Consider the following 19,981-nt stretch of genomic DNA (forward strand, 5'->3'; position numbering starts at 1 on the left):
CTGTTCAGGTTAATTGTCAGATCCTGTATGAACATGTCAGGATCTCAGTGGCATTTTCCCATTACATTTATTAAATCAAAGAATATCCATGCTATAGCCTTTGACCTGAAATTAAACAGAAATCTGATTTTTGTTCTAGCGATAAAATGACAACCGTGTTTGATTTCACTGTGTAAGTATTGTTCAGATTTTTTAACTGAAAAACTGAAAAGTTTTTATACAGTGAAATCAAACAGAAAACTGATCTTTTTGTACGCTCCTGTAACGGTTTAAGAAGAACCTACGCTGGGGTTGACAGCATACAAACCAGAACTCTCTATTTCCACAAACCCAGAGAAAAGCTATTAATGTCAGCAACAGAGATGAAGGAGGATGCAAATGCAGATTTCTTTATTTTCTGTGCTGAACAAAACTACTAAAGTACACAACAACTGCGGTAAAGAAAAACATGAAGTGGAAAGTATGAATATTCAAGAAGCAGAACAAAGCAGGTCACGACAAACACACAGGAATCAAGCGGGTAACACTAAACAGAGGCTAGACGAGACAATGGCATAACAAAAAGGCTTAAAACAAGGAGCTAATTACGTGAGAGACTGATTACTTAAAAAAAGAGCAGGTCAAAAACTAAACATGAAACTAATACAACTATACAACAATCTATCTCAAACATATAGTGTTGCCCTTTGGTGTTCTGGAAGGACAAAAATACCTGATATTCACAATTAATAAAAAGCTTGACTAAACAAATATGTTTTCAACTAAGACTTAAGGACTTGCACTGGGTGCAGTTTCATAACTACATGGCCTTGTAAGCGAAAGCTCTACCTTTATGCGGTAAGCTTATTTATTCTAGGTACCAACAAAAAACCTGCACCTTCTGACAGAACGTGGTGTGGCTGAGGAATAAAGACCAAATGTGCTGCAGTGCGAAAACATTCAGTAATTTATAAGTTAACTGTAGTATTTTATAATCACTATGAATAACGATGTGGTCATATACTACAGTGTAGTATAAAGCTAATAGGAGCTTGTTTATGCACTTATTAGGAACTTCCAGACAGCAAGGAATTACGATAATCCAACCTAGAGGTCACATTAAAATTATTTATCTCTTGGGATCTCTTATCTTGGGAATATATATGAGTAATCTTCCAATGAGTTCTTGAGTCAATAAGAGTTATTACATAATCAGAAAGCTTACTTCTGGGTGTGTGTGGTCCTAGTAGAATTAAACTGGAAAAGGTTTTTCAGCATCCAGTGATCCATCCTTTAGACATTATTCAAATTTTTAAACTGTTCTATGTCATCTGGCTTTATTGAAACGCGTGTGTGTATATGTTTGTGTGTGTGTGTGTGTGTGTGTGTGTGTGTGTGTGTGATATCACCATAAACGTGAAAGCTAAGACCATGTGTTCTGAATTGTTACAGTCTATTATTTTCTGTGGTAGTAACCCTGTTCAGTAGGATGTGGAGGAGGATGTGGTAGCTTAGTGGTTAAGGTGTTGGGCTACTGATCAGGAGATTGTGAGATAAAAATCCCAGGTCCACCAAGGTGCCACTGCTGGGAACTGTGCAAGGCCTTTAATCCTCAATTGTTTAGTTCTATAAAGTTGAGATGAAATTGAAGTTGCTGATAAGGGTGTCTTCCAAATGCTGTAAATGTGTTGTAATTTCTCTGACTGCATAAAAAATTATTTGTAATTGGTCAAACCTGGGTCTCATCGCCTCATCGCCTCCAGGGTTGGGGGTTCGATTCCCGCCTCCGCCTTGTGTGTGTGGAGTTTGCATGTTCTCCCAGTGCCTCGGGGGTTTCATCCGGGTACTCCGGTTTCCTCCCCCGGTCCAAAGACATGCATGGTAGGTTGATTGGCATCTCTTTGTCCGTAGTGTGTGATTGCGTGAGTGAATGAGAGTGTGTGTGTGTGTGTGCCCTGGCACTCCATCCAGGGTGTATCCTGCCTTGATGCCCGATGACGCCTGAGATAGGTACAGGCTCCCCGTGACCCGAGGTAGTTCGGATAAGCGGTAGAAGATGAATGAGAGTGAGTGAGTGGTCAAACCTGATAAAATTTGTACTAAAATAGCTCTGTTAAACTCAATCAATCACCAGTGAAAAGGATTCATAATTCTCAATCTTGGTGTTAATCTGTTAATGGTGTTAATGTTAATTCTGCTGTGTTTTGAGTTCAGTTGAAATTTACATGAAGGGCAAAAACTTACACTGCTAAAGAAGATTAACCTGTTCACCAAACACTGTAACCTAGTTTAAACCTCTACTGCATTAAAAGATACTGTAGTTATCAGTTCCAGGGTTTCTTAGTAAGAAAACAATTTTTGTCTTTGATGAAGACAGGAAAACAATCCAAAAATGCATCAGCATTGTGATGTTCACATACATGAAGAGTGTTTTCCATCTGAGGGTCACAAGATGACGACTGCATTGTGTATTCATTGTCTTCCAGAATTAATTCATGAAAACGAACAGAAATTCACATTTAAGAAAAGGTCTTAAAAAATAACTACAAATACAAAGTTATATTTTGAGCTCATACTGTATCAGTACTTTATGTATTTATTTATTTATTTATTATATCTAAGGATTTTAGTATTTCTTTTTATACATTCTCTTTAAAAACAATCAGAAAACAAAAGCACTAATGATCCTCAAATAAACAATTGTCTCAGGATCTTGGTCCATTTCTCCATTCATATCATTTTAATTTTCAAATTAAATTCAAATTTTATTTGTCAAATACACAACCATACACAGTACAACATGTAGTGAATGTTTTTATCCGTCCTTGAGACAGAATAAAAAGAGAATAAAATAAAGAATAGAAATATACAAAGAATAGAATTTCATTTCTTTTCTCTTCCTCATCTAGGCTCTTTATTACACCCCCTGCCCTTTTAACCACCATAGATCCTTTAGTCACACTGCTCCTCGTCTCTGGACTTCGCTCCCGGAAAACATCCGTAACATGGACTCATTAACCACGTTTAAAACACGACTCAAAACCTATTTGTTCAGAAGCACTTATTCCACGTGATCTTAGGCTGCACTTGAATCTGCTTTATGTTTAATGTTAGATAACTGGTTTTCTTCTTAATATTGTTTTTTGTATGGTGACCTTAAGTGACAATGGTGACATTATTATTATTATTATTATTATTATTATTATTATTATTATTATTAATGACCACAACAGAAAGAAGAGACAGTTATTCAGATCCTTCACAATCTTCCTGGTTTTGTTCCAGCACCACTTTTTTTTATACAGTTATTTCATTTAAGCAGGTTCGCTGGTTTGTTTTTGTTGGATGTTTTACATGCGTGTAACTTTTTATACCTCTGCGAAACATGACCTGGTTAAAAAATAACCCCAAACCCCAACAGAATTCCAGGTTACTGAGAGCAAATAAAAAATCTTCCAAGAGTGACAATTTACAGTAATTTATTTAATTACTTAACATTCCTTAACACTCATTTTGAGACGCTGTATTTTTAAGAAGAATATTACATTTAAAATAGTAAAAAATATTTTAAAATAGTATTTTAAAATAGTAAAAAAGCAGACCTAATTGAGAATGTTTGTAAGAAGTATAAATATGCTGTCCTGTGTTTTAACCGCAATATTATATTTATATAATGGTCTTGTCTTATTTTTATGAAGTGGCCGTATAAAAGTGAAGCCTTTCCAGAACGTTCATACTGATTGTCCCTCAGCAGTGGACTGAGTCAGTCCTGAGAGAAAAATCCGTCAGTGTGTCTTCGAAAAACCAGCTGAAGACCCACCTCCTCTGTGAACACTTAACACACCCCTGACGTGTCCTCACAAACACATCTCTTACCTCTACTCTGTGTACCTTGCTCATCTAGTACTCAATTCAAAATCTTGTATAGTAGCACTACTTATATCGTCCTGTTTTGATATATCGCTTTGCTTATATTTCCTCGTTTGTAAGTCACCTGTAAGTTGCAAGTAAATACATGCAAATCTAAATATAATAAGTTTCTTTTTCCCCCATCGTCTTGATGTCGATAAAGGATCTTGCTTTTTCAGGACATACCAGTATTAATACACTGCTTCATTGGATGAACTTAGTATACTAAACACTGCTTATGTTTCTAGTTGTGCCCAATGTTGATCGACCATACGCTGTGTAGGAACTGGATTGAGAAGAGAAATAAGAGAGAAACTAGTGTAAATTGGTAAAATAGCTACTCTAAGGTATGAGATTGTGTGTACAATGTTGTGAACTGATGCACTGACATCCCCAGTATATATCTACCAATGGTCCCGGTATCCGCTTTGGATCCACCTCAACCCTGACCACTACTCAACTTACAAATTCTCAAAATAGCTGTCCTGCTTACATGACATTTACATGCACACTTGTAAATAAAGCTCACACACAACACGATCTTTCACTTGGCTCAAGCGCTCCTGATCCCTGAAACTTACTTTCTCATACAAAATACAAGCAAGGGAAGAAGTGAGAAGTTGGAGCTCTGAGCTACAAAGCAGTGAGAAAAACATGGACGCCTTCGTGTTCGTTTATTGTTAGCAAAACTCTAGCCAGCTACTTTTTATCCTCCTCCTCAAAATAAATAACTCTATAGTCAGTGTTATAGATTGTCAACGAATATGTCTGTATGTTGATTGATCAAAGACTTCAATATTACAATAACAATATATTACAATTTCAATATTCAAATATTTCAAGGGTTAAAAAATTCTAGCTTTCTAATCTCTAATTCTTCCAATTTAAAAAATTTGTTTTCTTTATGAAATTATGATTTTACCTTTAGTTATGAAGTTGTGAATGACTTTTATTCATATGTAGAATAAAAGCGTGGCTTTACAGAATATTAATCAGATTACAATCCAGGTTCTAGCATTACGATGGGGGCGTGGTCTATGGAGTTGGAGGCGGGGCTAAAACATGTTGTTGAACTAATAGTGAACTAATAAAACCTCCAAAACATCACTGGAGCCTATATTCATCTGCATTAAAGGTCCAGTGATGTTTTGGAGGTTTTGTAGCTTTATCATTAGGATGAGTAAGTAGCTGGCCATGGTTCAGACTCTGTCTTGTGATGAGAGAGAGAGAGAGAGAGAGAGAGAGAGAGAGAGAGAGAGAGAGACACACACACACACACACACACACACACACACACACACACAGTTAGTTCAACACTATTAGCTGGTTCAGTGCTATGCGCTCTTGGGTGCGCTCAGGCACAGATATGGCACCGTGCGCGTTCAGAGATATTTTCCTCTCTGCGTTTGATTACAAGACAGAAAAATACGTCATCGCCAAAAACAAGAAAGTCGGCGTCCTCTATCGACTCATACAGCTCTCAATTATCGGTTATATCATCGGGTAAGATCACTTTTGCTCTGAAGATTTCAACGTCGCATCAGTCCGCATTGTGCGTGTGCGCGTTCCAACGGATCACTTCTGCTTTGCTTTGTACTCAGTCATGTCCATCATCAAGCAGCATGACCATAATGAAGACTTCTTAAAGCTATTGGTTTTTTTTTTTTAAGGTGTATGATGTCAAGATAATGAGAAATGCAGAACTAAACACTTCCTTATTTTGGGAATGGCATGAAATGCAAATGAGGTGTCATGTGATTCCTGTCCAGGTGGGTGTTTGTTATTAAGAAAGGCTATCAGGAGACCGAAGAAGCTTTGGAGAGTTCAGTCATTACTAAAGTCAAAGGGGTTGTGCTCACCAACACAACTGGTTTTGGACCCTGGCTTTGGGGGCCTGAAGATTATGTCATACCACAACAGGTGAGACCTCTGTGTGTGTGTGTGTGTGTGTGTGTGTGTATACCCCATGTCCTGCATCCTGTGGGTCATCTTTGTGTCCTGATCACGCATCTTAGGGCATTTTACACAAATTGCACAAAAGCTCCTGGTTACACGTTTGCACTTGACCATATACTGTACAGAAATATAGAAAAGTAATTAATGAAAAATGAATCACACTCTCCTGTGTCACCCAGATGAGGTTCCCTTCTGAGACATTTTCCACACCACCATCACCTCGCTCATTAGGAATAAATACAAATGTAAATTCTAATCTTTAGATTTTATATTCTGAATTTTTACATTCCTTGAAAGCTGCTTTGTGGTAATATCCTTTGTTAAAAGTGCAATACAACTAAAAATGAATTGAACTTGTTTAGGACAAGGGGACAGCATCTTAAAGGACATCTCAGACCAAGGATGGAAATCTACTCTATTATTCTTATATACATCTAATGCTTTTATTCCTTTAGGGTGAAGCTGTGCTCTTCATCACCACAAATTTTATCACAACCCCAAACCAGAAATTAGGATACTGTGCTGAGGTAAGACTCAATCAAAACTTGTTTGACCTGAAACGCACAATGTTTTTAATTTGATATACAGTAGGTGCTAATAATACAGATTGACACAGGTTTTAACAGTTACGCTCTGATTTAGTATGAAATTAATGCCGGGATACAGATTATCCCACATACTAGTCGTGAAAGCCTGTTTAATTGATTAGCACTACATTAAGATATTTTCTTTAGAGTCCAAGTCATCATTATGAATAGAGAACCTGAGCATGGTGTTGCTGGTGTCAGGTTTAACATTTAGCAACGGTTGCTTTTGTGACGGTGTTAATTATAAATAAAGCGTACATTGTTTTCAGACCGTTCTTTTGTCGCTGCAGACACTCCGTACCCTTGATCTACCTCATGCCAATTAAACCCAGTGTTTGTTTTTTTTTCTCTCACCTTCTGCTTAACATCTGAGCCTGCATGTGGAGGACAATCTTAAATGTCTCACCATGCAATGTTTTTCCTCAAGTCTACTCCAGGAAGCCAGCCAGTAATTGCCACATCGATGCCTTCCACATTGCCTCATATGGTCACAGTCAGTCTCTTTTAAAATCATGTTGTTTATTAGGGCATGTAAATGTTCTCGCATTCCACGATGTCTGGCAATAAACCTCACCAGCTATAATCCGTTTTTGCTTTGCTTGTGCCAGATGGTAGCTCTACATCAGCTAATGTATATTGTAAATGAATCAAGTGCACTTTTTCTTTTATAGAGCAATAAGGTGCCCGATGGTCAATGCCAAAGGAATGAAGACTGCCCAGAAGGAGACAGTGTCATAGCTGGCCATGGTGTGTATAACTCCAGAGATTCATTACAAATCTGCTCATTAATATTTCTTGATAATAATTAGCATTCTGGTTTGATTTGCTCCGGTCAGGAATTAAGACGGGACGCTGCTTAAAGAAAGACAGGAACTCTACAGGAACCTGTGAAATATACGGCTGGTGCCCCATTGAACGGTGCAGACTACCAGAGTAAGAATAAATACCTTAGCACTGTAACAGCATTTCACAGGCTTAGAATTCGAACTGATAGATGAAGCAAAGCAGGAGTTCAATGCAGTTAAGGATTCAGATTTTGCAACTAGAAAATATTTTTTAAAACTTTAAGCTTCATCTGATAGTTCTGATAAATGGCTACATTCATCTTCTTATGATAGTACACAAAGCTGTGACTTTCCTCATTATATATATAACAATTTTATGTGTATATCGTCGCTGTCAGGCGGAAACCTCGTATCTCCAAAACCGTTATTTTTCAGGAAATTAAAAAAACGCCGTACCTTATCTGCAGTGCACAGGGTTTAGTCCGCGTTGCAGTGAATTGTCTTGCGCTAAATTCCTGTCCTCAGACGAGCACCAGAACTAGCGGGGGTCAAGATTTTTTTTTCTTTGAGCCCAGTGTTTTGAAGACATTTACCTCAGAAGACGTGTTGATTCGTTGCGACTCTTCTTGAGGATAAATATGCCACGAAGCTCTCCCGCGGCGTGAGGAAGAGGTGGACAGTTGAAGTGTCCAATGGAGTTATGAGATTTGCGCTCAAGCTATTTTCAAGACTTTAGATTGGTTAATAACTTGTAAAAATAACAGACCCACTTGGGGACTGACCAATAGCATCGATATGTGAAAACATATGAAATTGACAAAATTTGGACATACGAGGTTTCCGCCCGACAGCGACGATATGTAACAATTGTATGTCTTGTTAGTGTGCCCTTGTTAGGAAAAGCTGAAAACTTCACCATATACATAAAGAATTTCATCAGATTCCCTCTGTTTGACTTCTCAAAGTAAGTCTTTTCTGTTTATAACATGTTAATAATGATATAAATGAGTGATGCAAAAATATGTTGCCAGGAACAGCAAAACAAAAATTCTGTCTGAAAATGTATGTAGAGTGAGGGTCTATGGTGTGTCTCAATCAGCTCCTTAGGTCACTAGTAATTGCACTGATCAGGGTGCCAGACATTTAAGGGCAAATTCCTTCCAGTGTACCTGGAGTGTTCGCTCCAGCAAATCCAAGGAGCATCACTAATGTTCACTATGGTCCCTTACTAGAAATATGGAAAAAAAAAAATGTGCACAAACTCTCATCCAACTCCCATATACAAACTCGAGTAGCTCATTGTTGTAGCTCTCAAATGTTTACTTACATTTGGGATTTTTAATATGCAGAAGTTTATTGAAGAAAACCAAGAATAAACCCCAAAAAAACGCAAGGCAAATTAGAGATGGGGGGGAAAAAGTCTGTGAGGTAAACAATTCCAAATCACAAAAACGAACAGGAAAGTCGAGAAGCAAAACGTGGTCATACACAATAAACAGGCAGAGAATACAAAGGACAATACATGAATATGGGTAATAAAATGTTATCATGGTACAAACAGGCAAAGCACGAAAGTAGTAGCTTGATCTCTCAATCTCGATCTAGCAATGTCTCTCTCTATCGGAATAGCAGTTAACGACATTAGACATATAAAACCTACATTTTTGATATGTTGGGTTTTTACAGTGAATGATGAGGAAATTACAATGTCACAAGAAATTGATTGTTCAGTGTCCTGATATGTAGTGAGTCAGGATCCTTTTTAGTGCCTGAACTCCTGATTCACCATCTAGGGAGCTGGAGAGCTGACTGAGACAAAATGTGAAACGAATTGAACTATGTGTCCTGCGTCTGCTTCTCTTAAGCTTATATTTGCATTTTCCCAAACTCAACGCTACATAATGCTACAGTCTTGAAAGATGTCCATCTGGAAGGGATTACTGGATGGTTACCAGTTCTAGCTGTCTAGTGGTTCTATTTGTAAAGGACATCCTCAGTTCTGCAGAGAAGCTTTAAGAAATTTCTTCCGAAAGACAAAACACAATATTGTGTATATATATATATATATATATATATATATATATATATATATATATATATATATATATATATACATATATATACGTATATATATATATATATATATACGTATATATATATATATATGCGTATATATATATATATATATATATATACGTATATATATATATATATATATATATACGTATATATATATATATATATATATATATATATATATATATATATATATATATATATATATATATATATATATATATATATACACATATATATATATATATATATATATATATATATATATATATATATATATATATATATATATATATATGTATATATATATAATCTCAATAGATCTAACTGTGATTGGGAAACATTACACTGTATTCTCTTATTCTTTACACATTAAGTCCAGCACACTGAAACTATGTTTGGTTTAAAATGACAAACTCTGTCCTCAGGTCAAATGTTTTGGACACAGCAGATAACACGTATCTGAAGAAGTGTTTATACGATGAGCTTGCTCATCCTTACTGCCCCATATTTCGACTCAGTGATATAGTCCGGAGAACTGGACATGATTTTCAGGAAATGGCCGTACTGGTGAGTATGATAACTGATTATAAAACACAAAACTCTGAAAGCTGCTAATCAGTGATCATTTTAAGCACTATAGCTGTAGGTACATACTGTATTTTCTTAAAGAAAAAAGATTGGGTGGAATAAAATACTAGGAAATGTGGTATACCTGATATGTTTAGGTTTAATACTTTAAATACAATGCTCAAAAAAATTAAAGGAACTGGATCAGGGCAACACTGAGCTCCTGGACAGTCTGAGCTGCAATCTGGCAGCATCGGATGGACCAAAACATAATATCCCAAAGGTGTTCTATTGGATTTAGGTCAGGTGAGCATGAGGGCCAGTCAATGGTATCAATTCCTTTATCCTCCAGGAACTGCCTGCATACATTCGTGACATGAGGCCGGACATTGTCGTGCACCAGGCGGAACCCAGGACCTACTGCACCAGTGTTGGGTCTGACAATGGGTCCAAGGATGTCATCCCAAAAACTAATGGCAGTCAGGGTGCCATTGTATAGCCGGTCTGCTCTTCCCTCCATGGAGATGCCTCCCCAGACCATCACCTACCCACCACAAACTGGTCATTGCCTAATGATGTTACAAGCAGCATAACATTGTCCATGACTTCTCCAGACCCTTTCACGTCTGTAACATGTGCTACGGGTGAACCTGCTCTGATCTGTAAAAAGCACAGGGTGCCAGTGGCGGACCTGCCAATTCTGGTGTTCTGTTGCAAATGCCAGTTGAGCTCCACGGTGCCAGGCATTGAGCACATCACCCACCCTGATGAAGTCTGTTTCTGATAGTTTGGTCTGAGACATTCACACTAGTGGCCTGCTAGAGGTCACAAAGGAACAGATACAGGTCCTGCTGATGAGTTAAGGACCTTCTATGACTCTCCTAGTGTAACTCCCTGTCTCTTGGAATCTCCTACATGCTCTTGAAACAAAGCTTCTGGCAATGGCACGTGTTGATGTGCCATCCTGGAGGAGTTGGACTGCCTCCTCAACCTCTGTAGGGTCCGGGTATCGCCTCATGCTAGCAGTAGTGACACTGAAGCTAGCCAAATGCAAAACTAGTGAAAAACAATCAGAAAAGATGAGGAGAAAAAAATGTCAGTGGCTTCCACCTGTAAAACCATTCCTGTTTTGGGGGTCGTCTCATTGTTGCCCCTCTAGTGCACCTGTTGTTAATTTCATTAACACCAAAGCAGTTGAAACTTAACATCCCCTCTGCTACTTAACTGACCAGATCAATATCCCAGAAGTTGAATTGACTTGATGCTATACTCTGAATGTAAAGTGTTCTTTTCATTGTTAAGTGTTCTTAACAGTGTATTGTCACTTGGGTGGTACCCTTGAGCGTACATCTTTTCTACCTTTAGTATACACAGTATATGGCTAAAGTTTGTGCATGCTTGATCATCACACACACATGTGCTTATTTAACATTTAATTCCAGATTTTATCACTTATTATGTTGCTTTGTAGAAGCCAACATTCTGTTTTCCTATTTAAGCTTAGACAAAAATTTATCAAGAGTAACTCCTCCTAGGGCTTTCGAGCCACATGAACCAAATTCTGTAGTGGTCTGAAGTTTGTTGCTATTACTTTTCTAAGCGATACGAGTTCCAGTACTTACGTCTCAAATTGGGTCTTTTTTCCCATAGACTCCCGGTACCGGGTCTTTTTTCCCATAGACTCCCATTATAAACTTTGGAGGTTTATAACTTGGCAAGCTTTCGAACGATCTACACCAAAGTCGGCCAGCTCCTTTAGGGTGATACTCTGAACAAAGTTATAAATCGGTGTACTGACTGGCCTTTCGGTTGTGCCGCAGCCCCGCCCCCAAAATATGCAAAATCAAAAATCTTTTTACAACATGGACATGTGACATATCAAAACACTCACAACAATGAGGGGAACTAATTCACGGGTATTCTGATGATGTCACATGCTCGCCTCTACTTACCTCCAAATGTTTTGGCACCCTACCTTTCTGTCTACTTCCAAAAATAACACTGACCCTTATGTCCACTCGCCTCCAAAAAGCACCGGCCTTTGCGAATAATTGCATCGTCAAAGCCAACATCAAAGTTTGTCGCGACGAACTTTACAAATCTAGTTTACTGTTGTAATAAACTTTTCTGTGAAGGCTTTCCACTAGATGTTGGATCATGGCTGTAGGGATTAGAGAGATCAGATTCTGGTGTTGGGTAAGGAGATCTGGGACGAAGGTCCAGTTGATCCCTAAAGTGTTCAGTAGGGTTGAGTCAGAGTCAGGGCTTTTTGCAGAACAAGTTTTTTCACTCCAGCCTGAACACGCCATATCTTCATGGAGGTTTGAGCATAGGGGCATTGTCATGCTAGAGCACTGTTTGACCCTCTTTGTTCCAGTGGAGGGAAACTGTACTGCCTACTGTAAATCTCATAACATAACCATAACAAGCTCACAGTTTTTGTCCCGTTCTTGTTCAGGGTATGTATGTGTGTGTTTTTGTGTGTTATGCCATGCTTTGTCTCTCAGGTTACAAGCTTTACCGAAAGCACAAAGAAATACATATGTAGGCTGGCGGAACTAAGACACATGCGAGACTCATTACGTGTTATCTGTTGGTTTGACTCGCCTTCTCTCCATCTGCAGCTGACACTCGACCACTCCCACAACCCCGCCCATTCCCACAACCCCACCCACTCCCAGCATTCCTTTAAGGTCTTTAGTACTAACCAGCTATACGTATTAATTATGTTGGCTTTGTAGAAGCCAACATTCTGTTTTCCTATTTAAGCTTAGACAAACATTTATAAAATTTAATGCGGCCTAGAGCTTTCGAGCCACATGCACCAAATTCGGATATGTTGTAGACCTGTAGTGGTCTGAAGTTTGTTGCTATTACTTTTCTAAGCGATCCGAGTACCGGTACTTCCGGTACCGGGTCTCAAATTGGCCTTTTTTCCCATAGACTCCCATTATAAACTTTGGAGGTTTATAACGTGGCAAGCTTTCGAACTATCTACACCAAACTCAGCCAGCTCCTTTAGGGTGATACTCTGAACAAACTTTTAAATTGGTGTACCGACTGGCCTTCCAGTTGTGCCGCAGCCCCGCCCCCAAAATATGCAAAATCAAAAAACTTTTTACAACATGGACATGTGACGTATCAAAACACTCAGAACAATGAGGGGAACTTCCTCACGTGTATTCTGATGATGTCACATGATGTCACGTGAAAATAAAAATTAGCACAACATGAACATGTGACATATCAAAACACTCAGGAGTATTTGGATGACGTCACATGCTCGTCTCCACTTGCTTCCAAATGTTTTGGCACCCTATCTTTCTGTCCTCTTGCCTCCAAAAGTAACACTGACCCTTATGTCCACTCGCCTCCAAAAAGCACCGGCCTTTGCGAATACTTACCTCGTCAAAGCCAACATCAAAGTTTGTCGCGACGAACTTTACAAATCTAGTAACAATATACACTAATAATGAACAATAAAAATACACACACTGCTAATGACCAGGTTCAAATTCAGTCACTTTTTACAATGGACATTGTCGCAAAGCAGCTTTACAAGAATATTAATTGATGTCTAATAAGCAATCCTAGTGGTTAGCATGTTCGCCTCACACCTCCAGGGTCGGGGTTCAATTCCCGCCTCCACCTTGTGTGTGTGGAGTTTGCATGTTCTCCCCGTGCCTCGGGGGTTTCCTCCGGGTACTCCGGTTTCCTCCCCCGGTCCAAAGACATGCATGGTAGGTTGATTGGCATCTCTGGAAAGTTGTCCCTAGTGTGTGATTGTGTGAGTGAATGAGAGTGTGTGTGTGCCCTGCGATGGGTTGGCACTCCGTCCAGGGTGTATCCTGCCTTGATGCCCGATGACGCCTGAGATAGGCACAGGCTCCCCGTGACCCGAGGGAGTTCGGATAAGCGGTAGAAAATGAATGAATGAATGAATGAATAATAAGCAATCCAGAAGTGGTTAAGAAAAATGATATGAGGAAGAAACCTTAAGAAGAACCTTGAAGAGACCTTAAGAATAAAAAATGAACCCTTCTATAACTGTGCAATTGTATAAACAAAAGATTATAATTATATTCACTTTTTTCACTAGCAAGTTAGCAGGACAAAATAAAAACGTAAAAGGTGGTCAAGCTATTGTGTTACAGACAAACTCTAAAGATTAGCTGTGTTTAATTTAGCTTGGTTTCTTTTTGAATATACTACATATGAGTACAGTATAGTTGCTTTTATAGGGAGGAGCAATAGGAATCCTAATAGAGTGGCACTGTGACCTGGATAAAGGTTACTCAGCATGCAACCCGAGCTACAGTTTCACTCGCCTGGATGTGAACACCAATGCCATTGCATCAGGGTACAACTTCAGGTAAATGTTTTTGTTTTTATATGCCACGCTAAAATACCTGACTTGTGAGAACTCTCTTGTTCCCAGATTCCCCTCCTTTTAACTACTGTTTCTCTTAGATATGCAAAATATTTCCATAATGCTGATGGAAAGATGGACAGGACCCTTTTTAAGGTGTTTGGGATTCGCTTCGACATCCTGGTTCATGGCAAAGTACGCAGCAGAAATTCTTACCTCACCTATATCCTTGCCGGTCTCGGGTATTCGTACTTAAAGACGTTCAGTTGCTGTTCGCTTTTTAACGCATTCTGTCTTTTTTCAGGCTGGAAAGTTCAACATAATTCCTACAATTATAAATATAGGCTCGGGGCTTGCGTTGATGGGTGCTGTAAGTATTCAAATCTAGAATGTGTGACAAGTTGTTTAGCATGTTCTGTGTTCGATTTTTGCTCTTTGTGAATTTATGGTTTATTTGCTGTCAATTTATACATAGATTTTAAATATTTTTCGTTTTGTTCTGAACTTGCAGGGGTTGGACAATGATACTTAAACCTGCTTTTAGACACAGTAGTTTATTAGTATGGTGTAGGGCCTCCTTTTGCAGGCAATATATTCAGTTTGTCAGAAATGACAGATAAAAGTCCCTGAGAGATTTCGAGCCGTTCCTCTAGTAGAACAGTGGCCAGGTCACAATGTGATTTCCTGACTTACTCCAAAAAATTGGAGTACAATTTCCTGACTTACTCCAAAAAACCTCTTGATGTTGGTCAAAAATATTCAGTACTGCTTTGGGGCTTCTCCACATTGTATCTCTCAGATGTGAAGAAGACCGTGAAGTTGGAAAAAAGCATGTTTCACCTTGTCCACAGCCCAAGATGTCTGCTGATGGCACCGTTGAAACTGACATCTGGCACTGGCACAAGTGACTAAAGGTTTGCAGCCTGATGATAAATATTGCCCCTGTGTAGCTCTAAATGAACAGATTTGGTGGAAACAGGAGTGTCGAGGTTTTCATTTAATTGGGCAGGTGTGATTGTATGTTTTTTTTTATATAATTGAGGTTAGTACCTGGAGATCCCTTTTAGAAAGCTTCCTCTTTATAGATGTGGTTGTTTTTTTAACCATATCATGGATATCGTGGCTCTTGATACACCACACAGTCTTGCTGTTCTGGTCACAGATGCACCAGCGAGACACTCACCATCAATTTATCCTTTTATGAACTCTGATATGTCTCCCATTATGTTGTGTGGATTGCAGTACAGATGACACTCTCAGTGTTACGATACTTCCACTTACAAATTTTCGATCTTCTGATGGAACGATAGGGGGGTTCGCCTCACACCTCCAGGGTTGGGTGTTCGAATCCCACCTCCGCCTTGTGTGTGTGGAGTTTGCATGTTCTCCCCGTGCCTCGGGGGTTTCCTCCGGGTACTCCGGTTTCCTCCCCCGGTCCAAAGACATGCATGGTAGGTTGATTGGCATCTCTGGAAAATTGTCCGTAGTGTGTGATTGCGTGAGTGAATGAGAGTGTGTGTGTGCCCTGCGATGGGTTGGCACTCCGTCCAGGGTGTATCCTGCCTTGATGCTCGATGACGCCTGAGATAGGCACAGGCTCCCCGTGACCCGAGGTAGTTCGGATAAGCGGTAGAAAATGAATGAATGAATGAGAGTGATGGAACGATAGCGATAGCAACTTTGCTAAAAATATTTAAAATTCCATGCAGCAGGCAGCATATGTGGTACAATACTTTGGGCTGTTGCCTTGCTGTCCCGTGAGCCTCCTTGCCTTAGTCCCCTTAGTTCACCTTGGACTCTGTCGATTGCTAGCGAGTTACGATGGAGTCATTGGAACGCATCTCTTTCGTAACTTCATTGCTCTCCTAAAATATATAGTATAGTGTATATACTACATAGTGTATAACCAGTATATATATTGGCCAGTGCTTCAGTTCCATTGTCCATCCCCTGTATGTTTTTTTTAACTCCTAGATATTCTTATAAAGTAACTTAAAAACAAGCAACAAAAAAATTCAACAGTTGCTGATAGCGTTTTCTGTAAAGATCGTCAGTTGCCATTAAAGCTCCATGCTAGTGCTGTTGTAAAAATCCCTCTCTACTCTCAGCCCCGTGTTTGAATTGTGTTTATCCTCACGAAGAGGTCACTTTTAATAAAAGTGCCTGGTTAATATCCTGTGAGGTTCCTTGTTTTTGTTCTCCTGCAGGGGGCGTTTTTCTGTGACATGGTCCTCCTCTACATGATGAAGAAAAGCACCCTGTACAGAGAAAGGAAATTTGAAACTGATAAGTATGCCACACAAAAAACACCAACCCTAAGAATTACTATGAACTATAAGAATTTACGTGCAGTAATCGAACATTTAAAAATAAATATACACCGCTCAGTAAATATACAGTCAATGGACATAATCCAGCGGTTTAACTAATATGCAATTTATTTAAACGTGGACTTTTATTTTATGGCTACTTCTTGAAGCCATAGAGACTTTTTATTCCTGAATGTTCCACAGCTGACATCTTGAGCCATTTGGATTTAAGCCATTTATTTTTTTAAGTAGCCAGAGAGACTAATATACTGTTAGGAATTAAATAATTAATATAGCTTTGGATTGTTATTCCCATCACTAAAACAAACACAATAATCTATTCTGATCGCTGGGGACGTCACTTTGAGAACCATTGGAGTACAACATGCATATAAACCCCCAGTTGGTCAGAAGGTGTTGATTATGTTCAACAACAGCAGCTCTACCGACAGTAATCTTACCTGCAAGACGTTATATAATTGATGGTATAGGATTATAACTCCACATAATACTAAAATTGTATTAGAACATTCTGTTATTTAAGGAAAAATGTAGTATTGTTTCTATGGGAAAGATTTTTGTAAGGAGATACTTCTGTGTGAGACTCATCAGGACAGAGAAACATAGTTGAACACTAATCTGATTGATTCCCGCCTCCACCTTGTGTGTGTGGAGTTTGCATGTTCTCCCCGTGCCTCGGGGGTTTCCTCCGAGTACTCCGGTTTCCTCCCCCGGTCCAAAGACATGCATGGTAGGTTGATTGGCATCTCTGGAAAATTGTCCGTAGTGTGTAAGTGCGTGAGTGAATGAGTGTGTGCCCTGCAATGGGTTGGCACTCCGTCCAGGGTGTATCCTGCCTTGATGCCCAATGACGCCTGAGATAGGCACAGGCTCCCCGTGACCCGAGGTAGTTCGAATAAGCGGTAGAAAATGAGTGAGTGAGTGAGTGATCTGATTGCTCAGGAGTTGTTGTTTTTTGCATTATTATTTTTTTGCTGTTTCTAATCTCTTATTGTTTGAATCAACATTTTCTTAATATATATATTTTTTTCCATTTTAAAAGCAAACTACAAAGATTTGCAACCGTGTTTTGTTAAGACATTTGTTCAACATTTTTGGTTCCTATAGCACAAGAAAATGTTCATTTTAAACTTAAGATTTAAAACTTATGCCAATAAAGAACTGCTGAAGTGAACTGACAGACAGACACACAGAGAAATAGAAGAATAGAGAGAGACAGTGAAAGACTGAGACAGAAGGAGATGCTGGAGCGACAACTGTTTATCACAGCATTACCATAACTGACGTCTTAAACTCTGTCGTCTCACAATCGTTCCACAACATTAAACCTAACTATGAATGCATAATGCGTCGTTTGTTAACAAATTAATCATCATAATCGTTGGGAAATTGCTGTGGTATAAGCAGAAAATCGGGTGAGTGCACAAGACAGAGAGAGGAGCAGCTAGGGAGGGAATGACAAGTATATCAGGAACGGTGTCAGTGATGACAGGGACTCATTTGTTTTGCAGTGTGTGGACATTTTTAGCATTTATTTGTACAGCTGCGTGTCTGAGCTCAGTGACACATTAAAAGGCTGTCATCCCATGAGTGCTAGCCTCGCTATTCTTTGTTCCCATTGAAACGCAGTGTATTTAATCTGCTTTAGATCCCAGTGTGAACCTTCATATCAGTTCTTCTTAGGGCCTCTAATGGATTTTCACACTTAAATCAGTTTGTTTTAAATGAACAAACAGTCCTACTGTGTGATATTTCATCTGAGATTTCACGAAGAGAGATGATTAGTATTCATATTTGTTCTCAACAAAAAGAACTTCTGAAGGATTTATATAAAGTATGTGCTAAAGTTAAACTAAAAATGTCATCAACACTGGTGAAATATTATCAATGCACTACAACCTTAAAAAAAAAAGAAGAAAAAAACAACCCTTAGATCGAAATATAGCTAGAAGGACATTCGGAAATGTTTTAGTTCTGTATTTTGCTGGTCAGGCTTCCTGTGTAGTCTTACATCAGTCATCTGTGTAATATAATTTTGTATTTAATGGCAAGTTTCTGTGCTATAACAGGAATAAATTATATTATATATAATTACACATTAACACATGTTAATTATTCTATTAAAGCACTGTGTACTCTGCACTTTTCTTAGGAATGGAAATAACAACAGAGAAAATACAGACGTGTCAGAGGAGGCTGTGAAAAAGCCTTCAGAGCTGGAACATCTCAAAGATTCAACATCTGATGAACACACACCAGGAATAAGAGATTTACCCAAAGGACAAACAGACAACTCAAGTGCCTGATAAATCATACTGCTCACTGAACATAAAATGTGACTTTTTTTTAATGGACAACAGCTTTAATCCTGACTTTATTCCATCCAGAATGCATCATTTCCACGGAGCACCGTTGCTCCATGGAACCAGCAGTGCTTACAGCCACTTTAAGGACTTCTGTGATCACTATGTAAAATGATTAGCCATGCAATAACATACTTACTTGAAGATGGAAGCAATGACACCTCATGTGCACTTTAATACTAACCTTTGGTGTTTATTCTGGTTATTTATGACTCCTGCGCCGACACTGAAAATGCACTGTGGAATGTACCAAATGTATCACTATATTCATATCAACATATGAATCATGAGCATATGAATTGTGACTCAGTGAAAACGGAACATATGAATTGTGACTCATTGAATACTGAACATATGAATCGTGACTCAGTGAAAACTGAACATATGAATCGTGACTCAGTGAAAACTGAACATATGAATCGTGACTCAGTGAATACTGAACATATGAATCGTGACTCAGTGAATACTGAACATATGAATTGTGACTCAGTGAAAACGGAACATATGAATTGTGACTCATTGAATACTGAACATATGAATCGTGACTCAGTGAAAACTGAACATATGAATCGTGACTCAATAAACACTGAACATATGAATCGTGACTCAGTGAAAACTAAACATATGAATCGTGACTCAGTGAAAACTGAACATATGAATCGTGACTCAGTGAATACTGAACATATGAATCGTGACTCAGTGAATACTGAACATATGAATCGTGACTCAGTGAATACTGAACATATGAATTGTGACTCAGTGAATACTGAACATATGAATCGTGACTCAGTAAACACTGAACATATGAATCGTGACTCAGTGAAAACTAAACATATGAATCGTGACTCAGTGAATACTGAACATATGAATTGTGACTCAGTGAATACTGAACATATGAATCGTGACTCAGTGAATACTGAACATATGAATTGTGACTCAGTGAATACTAAACATATGAATCGTGACTCAGTGAATACTGAACATATGAATCGTGACTCAGTGAATACTGAACATATGAATTGTGACTCAGTGAATACTGAACATATGAATCGTGACT

The 19,981-nt window shown here is 38.7% G+C and overlaps 1 protein-coding gene across 1 annotated transcript; it reads left to right on the top strand.

Moving 5' to 3' along the window:
* The first annotated feature begins 5,016 nt into the window (after positions 1-5,016).
* On the top strand, positions 5,017-19,965 carry p2rx8 (purinergic receptor P2X, ligand-gated ion channel, 8). Its single transcript, XM_060888636.1, has 12 exons — positions 5,017-5,391; positions 5,658-5,808; positions 6,300-6,371; positions 7,103-7,178; positions 7,268-7,364; positions 8,100-8,180; positions 9,721-9,862; positions 14,104-14,234; positions 14,333-14,426; positions 14,536-14,601; positions 16,439-16,521; positions 18,714-19,965. Exons 1-12 carry the CDS (start codon positions 5,225-5,227, stop codon positions 18,865-18,867), a joined length of 1,314 nt encoding a protein of 437 aa, XP_060744619.1. The 5' UTR covers positions 5,017-5,224; the 3' UTR covers positions 18,868-19,965.
* The last annotated feature ends 16 nt before the right edge of the window (positions 19,966-19,981 follow it).

This window comes from Tachysurus vachellii, chromosome 15, assembly GCF_030014155.1.
Source record: "Tachysurus vachellii isolate PV-2020 chromosome 15, HZAU_Pvac_v1, whole genome shotgun sequence".
NCBI lineage: Eukaryota > Metazoa > Chordata > Actinopteri > Siluriformes > Bagridae > Tachysurus > Tachysurus vachellii.